Source organism: Alexandromys fortis, unplaced genomic scaffold (assembly GCF_014885135.2).
Source record: "Alexandromys fortis isolate MF-2015 unplaced genomic scaffold, M_Fortis_MF-2015_v1.1 scaffold_56, whole genome shotgun sequence".
NCBI lineage: Eukaryota > Metazoa > Chordata > Mammalia > Rodentia > Cricetidae > Alexandromys > Alexandromys fortis.
Window position 1 is genome coordinate 6,925,849 of NW_026067935.1, and position 15,352 is coordinate 6,941,200.

At 41.1% G+C, this 15,352-nt stretch overlaps 1 protein-coding gene across 1 annotated transcript in view; it reads right to left on the reverse strand.

Moving 5' to 3' along the window:
- Positions 1-15,352, reverse strand: part of Kntc1 (kinetochore associated 1) — a 92,064-nt gene that overhangs the window by 1,732 nt on the left and 74,980 nt on the right. The window contains exons 58-62 of the mRNA XM_050146636.1: positions 15,200-15,263; positions 14,578-14,707; positions 13,679-13,768; positions 13,101-13,246; positions 12,277-12,367 (exon numbers count right to left, since the gene is read on the reverse strand). Coding sequence (XP_050002593.1) covers positions 12,277-12,367; positions 13,101-13,246; positions 13,679-13,768; positions 14,578-14,707; positions 15,200-15,263 — 521 coding nt within the window. The remainder of the gene's footprint in view (positions 1-12,276; positions 12,368-13,100; positions 13,247-13,678; positions 13,769-14,577; positions 14,708-15,199; positions 15,264-15,352) is intronic.

Consider the following 15,352-nt stretch of genomic DNA (forward strand, 5'->3'; position numbering starts at 1 on the left):
TAGAAATCAGATTTCCAATTTTAAATATTAATCATTCCCTCAGCTTGCCAAAAGGGTATAGATGTCTTTCAAGATACACAGCAGCAACAGTCATTCAAAGTTCCAAGTCAGCCACAAGATTTCAAGACTAAAGAGGCAATACTTAGTGGTGTGCTGTGCCTCTGTGCAGAGGTGCTTGGTAGATTGAGTATATCAAGTATATTTTGAACCTGATATTTTCAACTTATACTAGGTTCATCAGAATATAACCCTTCCATCAATCAAGGAACATTTTTACCCCAATCTCTAAGGTATTACTACTCAATCGATATACATTTGCTGAAGGAAGGTCATCTGTCTACGTGTTACTTTCATTGGTTAATAAAGAAACTGCCTTGGCCTTTGATAGGACAGCAGCTTAGCTAGGCAGAGTAGACAGAACAGAATGCTGGGAAGAAGGGAAGTGAAGCAGACACCATAGGTCTCCTTTCCCAGATGGACACAGGTTAAGAATCTTCCCTGTAAGCCACCACCTCGTGGTGCTACACACATTAATAGAAATGGGTTAAGCAAGATGTGAGAGTTAGCTAATAAGAGGCTGGAACTAATGGGCCAGGCAGTGTTTAAAAAATACAGTTTCCGTGTAATTATTTCTGGTAAAGCTAGCCGGGTGGCATGAAGCAGCCTGTAGCTCCTCACTACATACATCCTACAAATAAAATATAAACACTATGAAGTCCACAATGTAATAACTACTTAGATGACCTTACCTTCTTGAGTTCGAGTGTTAAAAGCTCTGATTAAAAGCTTAATCAGAGCTGGCTTTTGTCTTCCAGCTAGTAGCTATTTTTTTTTAACCTTAATGGACTAAACTCTTTACAATCCAGTTTTCCTGTTTGTTGAAGAAAGCAATAATGATTCTTAATTACCCCAAGTGTTAGGGGAATTAAATGTGTAGCAGGTAATGCACAATAAAGCTTTGTCAGGAACCTGTACTGTTGTACCTTCTACCTTACACACCTATTATTTCATTTTAAATAGCACTCACTACCCATTCTGTAGAGCAGAGGCTGGCAGAAGTGGAAAACATTTTCTTGAGACCACTCAGTGTCCTAGAACACTCTTGTCCTAGAACCCATAACAGTGTACTTTTAGCTCCTTTAGTGACAAGAGTCTGAGCTCCTAGCTGCCTGAGCATACTATGGGACACCATTGAATACTTTCTCAACTGTCTCTCACACTCCATTTTTCCTCTTTTCTTTCCTGTCCTTCCTGCGAAAGGAATGAAGTTCAATGTTACAAGACACAACAGAAAAAAAAAATGACATCTTGAATTTAGCAGGAAAATTGGTGGAACTAGAAAACATTATTTTGAGTGAGGTAACCCAGACACAGAAAGACAGTTATCACATGTACTCACTCATAGGTGGTTTTGAAACATAAAGCAAAGAAAACCAGCCTACAAACTACAATACCAGAGATTTTAGACAACAATGAGGACACTGAGAGACATGCATAGATCTAATCTGCTTGGGAAGTAGGAAAAGAAAAGATCTCCTGAGTAAATTTGGAGCATGGGGACTTTGGGGGAGGGTTGTAGCGGGGAGGAGAGAGGCCGTGAGGAGAGCAGAGAAAAATGTAGAGCTCAATAAAAATCAATTTTAAAAATTTCAAACAAGTTTTCTTTTATCTTAATTTTGTATGCTTTCTGTCTTTTTCTCATTTCTTCTTTTTCCATTCCCACTGCATTTTTTCATAGGGTAGTTAAAAGGTACTGGGGGCAGGGAGGTCTCCCTTAGGTTTCTAGGTAATTACTGAGATAGATTTTGTGTCCATGGAGAGTAACTTCCTTTTTGGTTGGGCTTGAAAATATCTCCCATTTTGAACTTCACACAGTCTCTCGTTCCTTTATTCAGAATGTGTGAGTTTCTGTTTAGAACGAGAAACAGGTTAAGCCCCCACTCCCTATCCCGGGCCCCTCTTCCACTTCTCCAGACACCCGGTTCCTTTATTGCAGCTGCAGCTGCTGTGTCAACCTGGGAGCCTAAACCCCCTTCCTCACAACCCTTTTCCCCAGGTAAAAATAAATAAAATGTCAGTGAGCTGATTACTTTTTGGATTGCACCTCACCCCTTTCTTCCTGTTTTGAGCTTTCAGGTTTCTTAGTGGAAACTACAAACCTTGCCTTGACTCCAGGGTGGGTGTGATTTCCTCCTTTCTGGCTCCTGTCCCATCCCCCTACCCCCACTCCTTCCTTCCCCAGCTTGACTCTCTTATCTCTCTAATTGGACTTTCTCACTAGCTAAGGGGGTTCATCTTTTCCCAAATTACTAAATGTCTGGAAAGGAAGAAGGAACTTAATTTTCTATAACCCACCTAGCAATTTAAGGCAAAGAATTAAAACTTGTAATTTATGTTTTACCCAAGACTCTCTATGCATCCTTAAAGTTACTGTCACTGACAGTACATTTGGTTTGGGGAACCAAATTCATCAAGTTGCCTCAAATAAGTTTATAAAAAGCATTCTTGCCTTATAAACACACCTCAGGAAATATTTCTTAATCTTAATGAGGCCCACCAATTTGCTTCATAGACATAGAAAATATAAACACAAATGGTAATGGATACATGGAGGGAAGGTAAGTGTGGTTTTCAATATTAAATGAAGTTCAAATCTACAGATTCAACCACTTTGGATTAGATTTCTTTTTTAATTCTAGAAAACTCCAAAAAGCAAAATGTGTGGCAAGCACTGCACCAAACCCACGGGAAGGAAAGCCTTTTTTTTTTTTTTTTTTTTTGGTTTTTCGAGACAGGGTTTCTCTGTAGCTTTGGTGCTCATCCCGGAACTAGCTCTTGTAGACCAGGCTGGCCTCGAACTCCCAGAGATCAGCCTGCCTCTGCCTCCTGAGTGCTGGGATTAAAGGCGTGCGCCACCACTGCCCAGATAAGGAATGCCTTTGAAAACACATCTTGCTATAGCCTCATGCCATTTCATACACATGCAGCATCTCTTTAGCATTCATTGTTTGTACCTTGACTACCTTGCATCTCTTTGTATTCTATGTAGGGAAGCTTAAATCACAGATGTTGCTTAAGACCATTGGAAAACACAGGTATTTACACTACAATTTGTAACAGTAGAAAAATTATATTTATGAAGTAACAATAGAAATAATTTTATGGTTGAGGTTATCACAACATGAGAAATTGGGCTAAAGGGTCACACCATTAGGAAGGTTGAGAAACACTGGTCAGAATGCATCTATACGGATGATTATATCCCTTTTTCTTGTCATTATCCAAAAATAATAGTCTAACAATCATTTATATAGTATTTGTATGGCATTAGGTATTATAAATAACTTAGAGATGGTTTAAGGTCTACAGTGAATGTGCATATGCAGTATATAAACAATATGCCATTTTATATTAGTAATTCAGGTTATATGTAAACTCAATGATATTTTATATTAGATATTTGAGTATCTATACCTTTTGGTACCCATGGAGGATCATCACCTTGTGAATATTGAGGGACTACTACAATATTGGAATTCTTTGTCATTGACTTTATATATGCTATATTACTTTCTAAAATTGCAAAACAATACAGACATTTAATATTATTAGAATGGACCTTGACATTTGTACAATTTATGTTGTTTATATGGGTCTCACAGTGTGATATGAACATAAAAAGCCAAATAGTGGTCTGTGTGATGCAGTTGAAGTTCTAACTGTAATCATCATAAAACTATAAAAAAAAAACCATCAAATGAAACAGTGAGTAAAATTGCTTTTCAGCATGGATCCAGTTACTTTCCTGTCTGACGTGCATTCAGACTTTCCATTAGGGTTCTAGGATGGATTAATGGCATGGAGGCAGTGAGGATGAACAGAGCATCTAGAAAGCACCGAGGAACAGCCCAAAGAGAGATAGTTATTGTAGATGTAGGTAGAAGCAGTCCATCTCTTATAGCAGTTCCCATTATTTACATGTGAAAAGAATTATACATGAACGAATAGTGTTGACAGTATGGTTCTAGTATTAAGTCACCAAGATTCGACTAGATGTCCCACTAACCACTTTTGTGACCCTGAACAAGTCATTTTTGTCTCCAACTCAATGTACCTTTACCAGGAATACAGAGACAATATTTGTACCTAGTAGGTAAGGACAATGAAAAGAGTTCATACATGCAAAATCCCTAACACAGTTCATACCAACTGTTTATTCAGTGCAAACTATGGACAAGACTGCTACACAGCTTTCCTCTGTTTTATCCCTCACATCTTACAAGTCCTCTATAGACTAAACACTCATGCTTCATTTTCCAAAAGAGAAAATGAAGGTTATGAGAATGAGATGGTTAGAGTTGAGTATAAAATATATTATAACAGACGATTGTACCAGGAACACAAAGATGGGCATACATAATTTGGACTGTGGGAAGTTAAGAAAGGAAGTACAGAGGTTAAAACACTTAATGTAAGCTCCAAAGGGTCTATCCAGAACAGCAGAGAGTAAGTGAAGGTCAGTGTATTGTCATTGTGCATAGTTGAATCACAAGTAGTGCCTGTGTAGGTATCAGCAAGGACACTGCATCAAAATTTGTTCTGGCAATTCTGTGATTGCCAAGCTAAAGAATTTATACTTTGCCCTCTAGAGAATCATCAAAAATTCCAAATATCCAGAATGTGTTTGGGAATAGATTGAGGTGAATGATAAGGTTCAATACAACCAGAGTGACAGTAATAACTGACCTAGAGAGGTAGAAAATAAGTATTCTCTCCCCTTCCTAGAAATAAATACAATATTTAGTCTCATGTGTTTGGGGGTTGTAGTCTTTACTCTCTCTTCAAAACATCACAATACAATGCAGAAATAAGACCCAAATCAGAGATGAGTCTGGGCTGTGGATGTAGCTGTGGTAAAACCCACTTCACTAGTACTGGAGAGGAAGTTCAGTGGTTAAGAGGACATATTATTTTTGCAAAGGGCCCAAGTTTGATTCTCAGCACCAATATCAGGCAGCTCACCACTACCTATAACTCCAGCTCTAGGCAAACTGACATTCTTATTCCGTCCTCATATATAGACCTATATATACATAAATAATAATAAAATATTTACAAAAACACATTTGACTACCACATACAAGTTCTTATATTTGTTTAATCCTCAGCACTGTAAAAGCAAATCAAAGACCAACCAGAAACTACAGTATGATATGGTATGTTCTATGGGAGAGAAAGGGAGGAATACAGAGAATGGATGCTGTTTTAAGGTTGGAGATCATGAAAGGCTATCTATAAAAGGACCCCCGCAGAAGAGTTTTGCAAACCAAGTGTTGCAACAATGTGGAAATTCCAATAGTGAAAATCACACAAAGAAATTCTCAAGTCTGCAAAAGTACAGGATGTTGGATAAGTTATAGGTATTTCCATATTGTTGAAGTAGAAAGCACACCAGTAATAGAAGGGTAGATGGATGAAGCTCGAGAGAAAATAGGAAGTACATTCAGAAGACATGTATATGTCATACCAAGGAGTCTTCACTAGTTCTAGTGTAGAGAAGGAAGCTATTGAAATAATTTCCAGGGTTTCTCTCTGTGTAGTCCTGGCTGTCCTGGAACTTACTCTATAGAACAAGCTGACCTTGAAATCAGAGATCCCCCCCCCCCTGCCTCTGCTTCCAGAGTGCTCGGATTAAAGGCGTATATCACTATGCCAGGCCAGAACTGGAATTTAATGAGAAATCTCAAAATAGCAGCTTCTGTCTATTATCTTGAAAGTTTCTGAAACTACTGCGTGTCTTACATTATAGAGGATAAATATTGACTGTATCTTTTCTGAAATACTTCTTAATGTGTTGTAAACCAGAAGTGGTTTAGAGTTTGGGTGCTGTGGAATATTTACCAAATACCTTCCTTCTGTGGATTAAGGGCTCATTGTAAAAACTGTGGTGTGGCTGGATACGTATTCAGACCATTATATCTAGCAAGAGTGATCTTTCTTTCTTTGCTTCTATCCTCCCATCCACTCTCTTTTCTTTTCTTTTCTTTCTTTCTTTCTTTTTTTCTATCTTTCTAACTTTCTTTTCTTTCAGTTTAACATATATAAGTGACCAGGCACCATGTCCAGGTTGAAGCCTTTGTGGGTGGCCAATACACTTCAAGTGGCATCATCTGACTTCATTGTTTGTATCTAAATATTCACATTTTAACCTGCAGTCAAAGACATATATACAAGTAAGTCAGAGCTTTCTTAAATAACAATTGCTCAATTTGTCTTGCCTTTCAGGGTTTTGTTTTAATGAATTTGGTACCAAAGGGAAAATTACAAAAATGAAAAAAAAAATACTGGCATGTGGATTCCAAGGGGCTGTTTCCCTTTAGATTATTACAGCCTGTTAAAAACTGATCACAGTTGATATACAGCAGCTTGCCTGAGTCTGCAACATACCTCAAATACAGAAATCCCTGATGATGGATGACTGTGGGTAAAAACATACATGCATCAAATTTCTTCTTTGATAGCTTCCAGACCCAGTTTTAGTGGGTTTGGCGCTGGAGGCAAACTCCATCTGACAGCACCGGAGTAGCACTCAGTCATTTTTCCCACATTTGGCCTTCATTCAGCAGGCAAGCTTGACTAGCTGCTTGCAACCCCTCCCTCCCAAGGGAGAAGGGAAGTTAGAGAACTCCCTGGTGAGTACCGAATTGCAGTCCATGCATGGGATTTTATAGGGAAGAGCAAAGCTCTCTGTTTTTCCTCAATTTCATTGTAATAAATCTCTGAAGAGACTCTGTGGTGAGTGAGGAGAGGAAGGAGAAGGAGAGGGAAAAGGCTTAGAAACTAAAGGGTCATATCGACTGGTAGGACGAGGATGGAAAGTGTACTGTCCCCTACATGCAATTATTTGGGGGTACGTTGTGTTTACAATGATTAGTTCTCAGCTATGTTCTAATCTCCATGAAGTGATTTCCTTCGCAGTGACAAGTGGTGACATTCTGATCTAATTGAGACCTTTAATTCTTTGATAAGCAGAAGACAGGGTTCATGGCTTCCTACATACCTTTATTCTCCAGTACACCATTGTTAGAGTTAAAAACAAACACATGTTCTAAAAGCCTCCCTCCATGGCCTCTCTCTACAAGACTGCTGCATTTTGTGGTAATATTGTTAGCCATTTGCTGGGCTTTAAGCCACCACACCCACCAAACCAGGCTGCATCAGGATCAAGTTGATGGTACTGGCACTCTATGGAACTTTGTGTCTATGAGATGAAGGTAGGGGACATTGTTCTTTTATAGTCGTTGGAAAAATCAGAAGATAGTAAAAATGTAGAAAATCCAGAGAAATAATAAGCAAAGACAAAAGAAGACAGGAAGGCAGATGGGAAAGTAGAGGAACAGAGAGGGAATAAAGGGAATAAGAAAACTCCTGAACCCAATATCCTCAGGGTACATGCCCCAATGCTGTTGCTGTCCTTATTTCTCTTCTCACAAAAGCATTAAATAAGTGATCTTTCCTTGAGCCACAGCTTTTGTATTCCCCTGATGTGGCGTCAAGGAAAATATATGGCAATGAAAGAAGACAGGCTTTGGAATTACATCATCCGTGATTCTCATTCCAGTATCAGTAAAATATCTGACCCCTAATAAAATAGAGGCTCCTTTACTTAAGAAATGTGTATTTGAGCTTGCTGTGGTGATAAGAATTCTTCTGAGATGTATATAGTACTCGATCATCATGCCACATCAGTAATATCTCACCAGAAGTCGCTCTTCTCAAATATCTACAGCTATGAGGAAAATGAATGCCAATGGTTGAAGAAAGTGTATTATCACTTAACACATATGCATAGCCTTTCAATGTGTATTTGGTAAAGAATCCAAATCTAATGAAAAATAAACAATAAAATGTCTCTAACATAATCACAAATACTCTTATTTTTTGTTTTTTTAAATATAATTATTGAACTCCTATTAACCATTCTTGATTTGCCAGTTATACTTTGTCAAGGAGTGAAGGTTGGCCCGAGTTATTTCTGTTTTGCCCAGTTTACTTACTGTGACTTGGTTGCTGTTGGAGTCTTTTACAAGGGTCATGTGATTAAAAGCTTGGTCCATGGAGTAGGGTTATTGAGATACTGAATACTCTTTAACAGCTGGAACTGTGTGTGTATGTGTGTGTGTGTGTGTGTGTGTGTGTGTGTGTAAGGGTTATGTCACTGGAAATGTGTGGTAGTTCCATGATTCCTTGACATCTTTCTTAAAGAGATGGCTATAAAAGAGTCAGTTCTGGCCTCGCCCACTCTTTATGTTTTTAGTATTGTATGCGGTAACTTGTTCTTGTGCATATACCTGCAGAAATGTTGTAATCTACCTCCAACACCAGAGCTTGAACCCTCTTCAATATGGAACCTCCCAAACTGTGAGACGACTGATCTTTTTTACTTATAAAGGTATTTTACTGCACGTATGTTGTTAGAGTGGGAAAAAAAATGCCTGTGTGCTGAAATACATTTAGGAAGCAAGGCTTCGGGGCCTTGGGTGGGGATCATAGTATCAACAGTAGGGAAGATGAAGGATAAAAGGATGTCAAATGCCTCATAGCCTCACTTATCTCATGGTGTGACTTTTAGACCCTGAAATATATTTATCTCATTAAAAACGCTGAAGGTCCTGTGCAAGATCATACACAGCCAAATTTACTGCCAGAGATGACATGCGAGCTCCTAAATCTCTAACTTTCTATGATGTGGTTCTTTTGCAAATTCTCTACAGCCTCTACAAGCAGAATAATCTCCTTAGGATTTCCTCTTATGTCACCTCCTATTGTTAATTCTTTCTGTGTCTGCAATGGGAGTCCACAGAATCGTCAAAAGGAGGTTTCTTTTCCTTTCAGTGAAGACATGATAGATAGCTATGGCCATACAGAAATAGTTCCCAAACTTGAGAGTAAATCTGAATCACCTTTGTTGATAATTAAACACATCAGTCATTTCCACCCATTACTGAACGTCAAGGAATTCTCTTTGTACCTCTGGGAAAGGTCTATAATATTCAATGGAATGACCTGCCTCACTTGGTAATTTTCTTCCTACAGAAACCATATATGGGTCTAAGAGGAAACAAACATATTTTGTATTGTGATTTTTCTGATTTGTTACAGAATTGATAATCATGTACCAATAGGTACATATGGGAAGAACATCAGGAAAACAGGTCAGCAAAACTGTTCTTAAAGTCCTTGCTAGTTGTCAAGCAAATTCTCATTCCGAACACAAGAGGGAGCTTTTACCCAAAAATGAAAAGTTTAATATAGGTTCTACTGTCTTTAACAGTGTGGCAAAATTTTCTTCCTTCCCTTTTTTTCCCTCCACATTTTTTTTTGGCTCCCTAACTATGACATTCTTTGGATGGCCTCCCAATATTTTGATAATTTTTTTTTCTTTTTTTTTCTTTTTGAGACAGGGTTTCTCCATAGCTTTTGGTTCCTGTCCTGGAACTAGCTCTTCTAGACCAGGCTGGCCTCGAACTCACAGAGATCCACCTGCCTCTGCCTCCCTAGTGCTGGGATTAAAGGCGTGCACCACCACCACCTGGTTTACATTTATTGTGTGTGTGTGTGTGTGTGTGTGTGCGCGCGTGTGTGTACATGGGCGAGTGTACATGTACATGTGTGTCAGGACAGCTTTGTGGGTCTTGGGGATTAAGCTCACATATTCAGGCCTGACAGCAGCTGGTCTTCCCTGCTAAGCCATCTTGTGAGCACTAGCTTTAATTTTAAACAGAAAACTGTTAGGTAAGTATAAAACCTGTGACTCAGCAAGTGTTAATGTGTGCATATAAAAGCACCTTGCATTTGAAGATAGGTACGACTAGAAAGAAACAAACTTTAAGGATTACAAATACAGTGCAATCAACATTTTCATTTTGTAAGTTAATATTGAGCTGTTACACGGTGTCAGTATTGGGTGTCCCTGATCTCCACCTGGTGGCACTGCTGAGCAGTACCTATTGGATGTCAGTTTGCTCACTCACTGGAATGTGGTGGCACCTAGAGATGGGCTGGGTTAGAGGACTCAGCTGAGGGAGGCTGTGCTTAACAGGTGTTTCCTGCCCCTGCCACTCCCTGGATGATTCTATCTTTTTTGTTTTTTAAAGATTTATTTATTATGTATACAGTGTTCTGCCTGCAAGTATGCCTGCAGGCCAGAAGAGGGCACCAGATCTTATTGCAGATGGCTGTGAGCCACCACGTGGTTGCTGGGAACTGAACTCAGGACCTCTGGAAGAGAACATAGTGCTTTTAACCCGAGCCATCTCTCCAGGCCTGATTCTTTCTATCTTGATGTCATCCTCTGTCTGGCCACAGTATGAAAATGAGCCATGGTCGTGGACTGCAATCTTAGAATCTTGGCTCCTCTGAACTGTTTCTCTTCAGTATTTGTCACGACAGTGTCTAGCCAAAGGGCCCCAGAAGACAATGACAGACACAAACACAGCTAGCTATTTACAGAAGGTAAAATGCAGGTGCACTGGAGCATGTCAACAGGCCCTGGGGTTTCACTCACTGCTGGGCCATTAGGCAACAAATGACTCGGGCAGGTCACTTGGCCTGTGGGGCTTAGTGATCTCATGGTTGTACAACGCATTGCTCATGTTCATGGGGAGCATAATTATGTGCACATAATAGTTGACACTGGAGCTGGCAGTGCTGCTTGCCTTTCATCACAGTACTGCAGGTGGCAAGGCAGGAGGATCTGTGAGCTTGAGGTCGGCCTGGTCTACAGAGCGAGTTCCAGGACAGCCGGGCTCCCGAGTGATAATGATCACAAATGATGGTGCTAGGCTACTCGCCACACACAATGTTTAAACAGTCTGTTTAGCGCAGTGTTCTCAACCTGTGGGTCATGACCTCCTTGGAAAACCTTTTATCTACAAAAATACTTACATTGTGATTCATAACAGAAGCAAAGCTATAGTTATGAAGTAGCAACAATAATACTCTTATGGTTGGGGGCCCTCACAACATGAGGAACTGCTGTGCTCTTAAGGGCCATAGTGCTTAAAGAAGACACTTTATAGCTTAGAAGAGTCTTAGGCCCAGTGGTAGCGGCGCACGCCTTTAATCCCAGCACTTGGGAGACAGAGGCTGGCAGATCTCTGTGAGTTCGAGGTCAGCCTGGTCTACAAACAAGAGCTAGTTCCAGGACTGGCTCCAAAGCAACACAGAGAAACCCTGTCTCGAAGCACCCCCCCCACCCCCCCGCCCCGTAAAGAAGAGTCTACTGCTGTACTTACAGCAGACTCAGGCTTCCTGGGTCTTCCACCTGCATCAAGAGGACATACTGGGACACTGGGTGGCACACTGAGACCATCTAGGTTTGTGTAGATACACTGTGATGTTGGCATAACACCGTGCTTAGAGGGAACCCAGTCATATGATACATGAATGTACAGGCACATACAAACGTGACTGTTGTTAGAATATACAGAGTCAGTTGCTGTAGTGATATTTTGTGTTTTAACAAATAAAGCTTGTCTGAAGATCAAAGTGCAGAGCTAAGCCACTAGAGGTCAGGCAGTGGTGGCACACACCTTTAATCCCAGAACTCGGGAGATAGAGGCAGAGGGTTATCCTGGGCTACATGAATTGATCCAGTCTTGAAGAGAAAGAGCTTACACAATGAGATCCTGGCACTAGGGATTCCACAGCACTAGGGAGGTAGAGACAGGGGTGATATGGGTAGGAAGAGAGAGGAATAGAAGGTGGGAGGAGACAGGAGCTCATTGCCATTTGAACAGCAGCCTGAGGCAGCAGTCTAAGCAGCCAAACTGAGTGGAGTCTGACGAAGCAGTTAGTCAGAGGATGCAGTCTGAGGACAGGATGGCCCTTTTGGTCTAAGGATTCGGTCGAGGTAAAAGGTCTGTCTAGCAGCTGCTGCTCTGCTTCTCTGACCTTTCGGTTTTCACCCCTCATATCTGACTCAGGTTTTTATTATCAACAATTAGAATTTGTGCTACAAGTTGCAAGACTAGAAATAGAGATAGTAGGGCTGGCAAGGTGCTTAGCACATAAAAGTGCTTGCCATGTAAACTCAACAATCTTAATTTTCATCTCCAGAATCCATAGTGGAAGGACTGACCTCTATATGTGTATGCATGCGAACAGGGGTGCACACACACACGCATGCATACAAGCACGCACACGCAAATAATAATTTAATTAAAATCTATAAATGGTCTCATTTGAAATGGAGCAATAATTAGCTGGCTTTACCTTCAGGATTTCACAGGGAGCTGCATTTGGTGGCACAGGCTTCCCACAGTGCTTTGAATACTCAGTGATCAAAGCTGATGCTTCATCTAAACTGGAACCAGAAAGAACAAGGTAGACGTGAGGAGACCCTTGGGGGTGATTCCTGCGGTGATGACTTCAACAATATATAGATGTCATATACGTGTCAAACTGTATTCTTCACATAAAGCTTATTACACAGCCCAGTTTTAACTCAAAAATTAACATTCATCCGTATACGACAATGGAATCATGACAATGGATTCTGAGGATAAACAAGCAGCTAGAGTCATGGAATGTGGAGGAGAATGGGCACCCCTGAGTGGCCAGCTGGAGGATGGAGCCAAGGCCAATTTCTCTGACTGCACTTTCCCTTCTAGAGTGTCAGTTGTATATCCCTTCTTTCTTTCCACACCCAATCCTGGCTCCAGCTCAAGCAGCTCCGTTTCTCAACTTGTAGGTGCAGAAAGCTAACTGACCAAGCTTAGCAAGAACTGCATGTTACATAAGACCAGCAGCGCGCCACGCAAGCATTGAGGAAGAAAGATGTAATTTAGGGTTCGGAGCAGGACTATAAGAAGCCTATTTTGAGGATCCAGACAGCTCTTTCAATTACTGGATGACAGATTCATGTTCCAAGGTTGCAAGACACGGGAAGATGAACTCCTGAGACTGCAGGAGTGCCCGGCTTACGACTGCAGCTTCAGGTTCAACCACACAGCTCGAGAATGGCTGCTTTTCTCCAGAATCAAGACACAGTTTAAGGAAATTCTACAGTAAATTGATGTCTCCCCATGTTAACTTACCTTGAATCATTTGCCAAATAGTTTACCAATTCGGTGATATTGTTGGTGTTTATCATATGCCGTTTCAACAATTGAAAATATTTTGTCTTTGCCAAAATTCCGAATTCCTTCTTATTTATGACATGATTCAGAATCAGACTTCTAATCTATGAAATGAAAGTTATCATTATATAAAAAATGTGTTTAATCCTAAGTCTTCACCAATGATGAATTCCCAACAGGGTTGAGATGTCAGTTTTTGCCATTAAAGCTCCAGGAGGGGCACACGGCTCAGTGCAGTGTATGAATAGAGAGCTACTGTTGGTACACACTTGGGCTTTTTTAAAAGTGAGGAAGAGAATCTAATTACAAGTATTAAAGGGTATGGTTTCTCTAGGGGGCACAGCAATAAACAAGACAGCCATGGCATCTTTTATGTAACAGTGGGGATTGAAGCCAGGCCCCCGAGTATGCTCGTGAGTGCTCTACCACCGAGTCACATGCCCAGCCAGGAACCTGACGAGTGGAGGAACAGTATTTTGGAGATAAGAATTACCTGCTATGCTCAGACACAGCAAATGAAACGAAACTGCTCTTACTTGATTTGAAAATCCTGCTAGTTGGCCTGTGTTCATATGTTCTTCTAACTGCTGTAAAATAATCTGAGCATCACATGACTCCAGGAAATTCTAGGGGAAAAAAATTAAAGCATAGTTAAAAAGGGTTATTATTACTAGTTGCTGTCAAGTCTGGAAAGTTTTAAAAATTTTTGTAGGATTCTTTAGTTTGGGTAACTTGGTAGAGTGTCTGCCCCAGACCTGGGCGAGCAGAGTGGAGCATGCCTATAGTCATGACACTCAGGTGGAGGAAGACCACCCCTGGCTACGCAGTAAACTGGAGGCCTGTCTGGGACACACAAGACCAGGGGAGAAGAAAGAAGCACAAAACTAGACCAGAGGAAGGAGAGTGACGTTCACTGGAGCTGTGTAACTCTCTTCAGGGTCAATTTTGTACACACTTTTACTTAAACTAAAAGTTCATCTGTCCTATTAAATACTGAAAAAAATGAGCTGGGTGGTGGTGGTGAACGTCTTTAATCCCAGCACTTGGGAGGCAGAGGCAGGTGGATCTCTGCGTTTGAGGCCAGCCTGGTCTACAGTTCTAGGACAGCCATAGAGAAACCCTGTGTTGAAAAAGAAAACAAAACAGTTGAAAAAAATAAGATGCATGTGTCACACCTGGCCGAGGATAGTCTCACTGAGATTTTCTTGCTTCACTTTGCGCTGCCAAGAAAATCAATCTCCCCATACAACAGAACAATGCCTAAACGCCTTTTAAGATGCCCTGTGGCTGCACGTCAGTCAGTCTTGCTACGATCCATCAGTTGCTTCACCCACACTGAGCATGCATGCTTTATAGGTCTGGTGAATGGAAAGGCACTCTTCCGAGGGACAGGCAATACGTCCTGGCAACCCAAGAGGGACAACATACAAGATACCTTAATCTGCTGATGTCTTTTCTCAGAGTGGGGCATGAGCATCAGACAAGTCAGTGCAAAAGCAGGAAGCTCTAGCTGGACATACTGCTTGGCGACTCCCATCATGTCCAGGTCATCCGAAACTGGGCATCTTCGAGGAGAGGCAGTAATTAGTGACTTGACAGATTACTACACCACATTAGCCTTTCTCTTTCTGCTGACCTTCCCGTTCACTGTCCATTACTTTAAATGCCTAAGTGCTGCTACACAGTACATTTTTACTCGTTAGGAATGAGTCTTTGAGAGCAATCCTAGAGGCAGGAGGATCAGGCCAGCCTGGTCTACAGAGCGAGTTCCAGGATAGCCAGGTCTACATAGAGAAACTCTGTCTGGGGTGGTGGTAGGGCAACAAAAACAAACAAGCAAAACTCTTAGAAGCCCTGGATCCACGTGCCAACACTGCAGAACTGAGCAAGCAAAGGCACTGTAAACCTGCAGCACTAATCTCAGAGTGCTGCGACCATCAGCTTTGGAGAAAACTTTCCAGCACACGTGGAAAGCAGGTGGTGCACACCTTTAATCCCCCTGTGGTAAAGATGTTGACTGGAAAGGAACTTTCATGAGAGAACACACATCTACTTACTCTAGAATGGCGATGAGACTCTCATAGCAATCTGATAACTGACTGGGTCTCAAAGGACAGGAGGCTGAAGAAGAAAGGGTAATAAACACATAGGCACTCAAACATCAATGCCACAGTCAGCCAGGCATGGTGCGGGAGGCTGAGATAGCAATG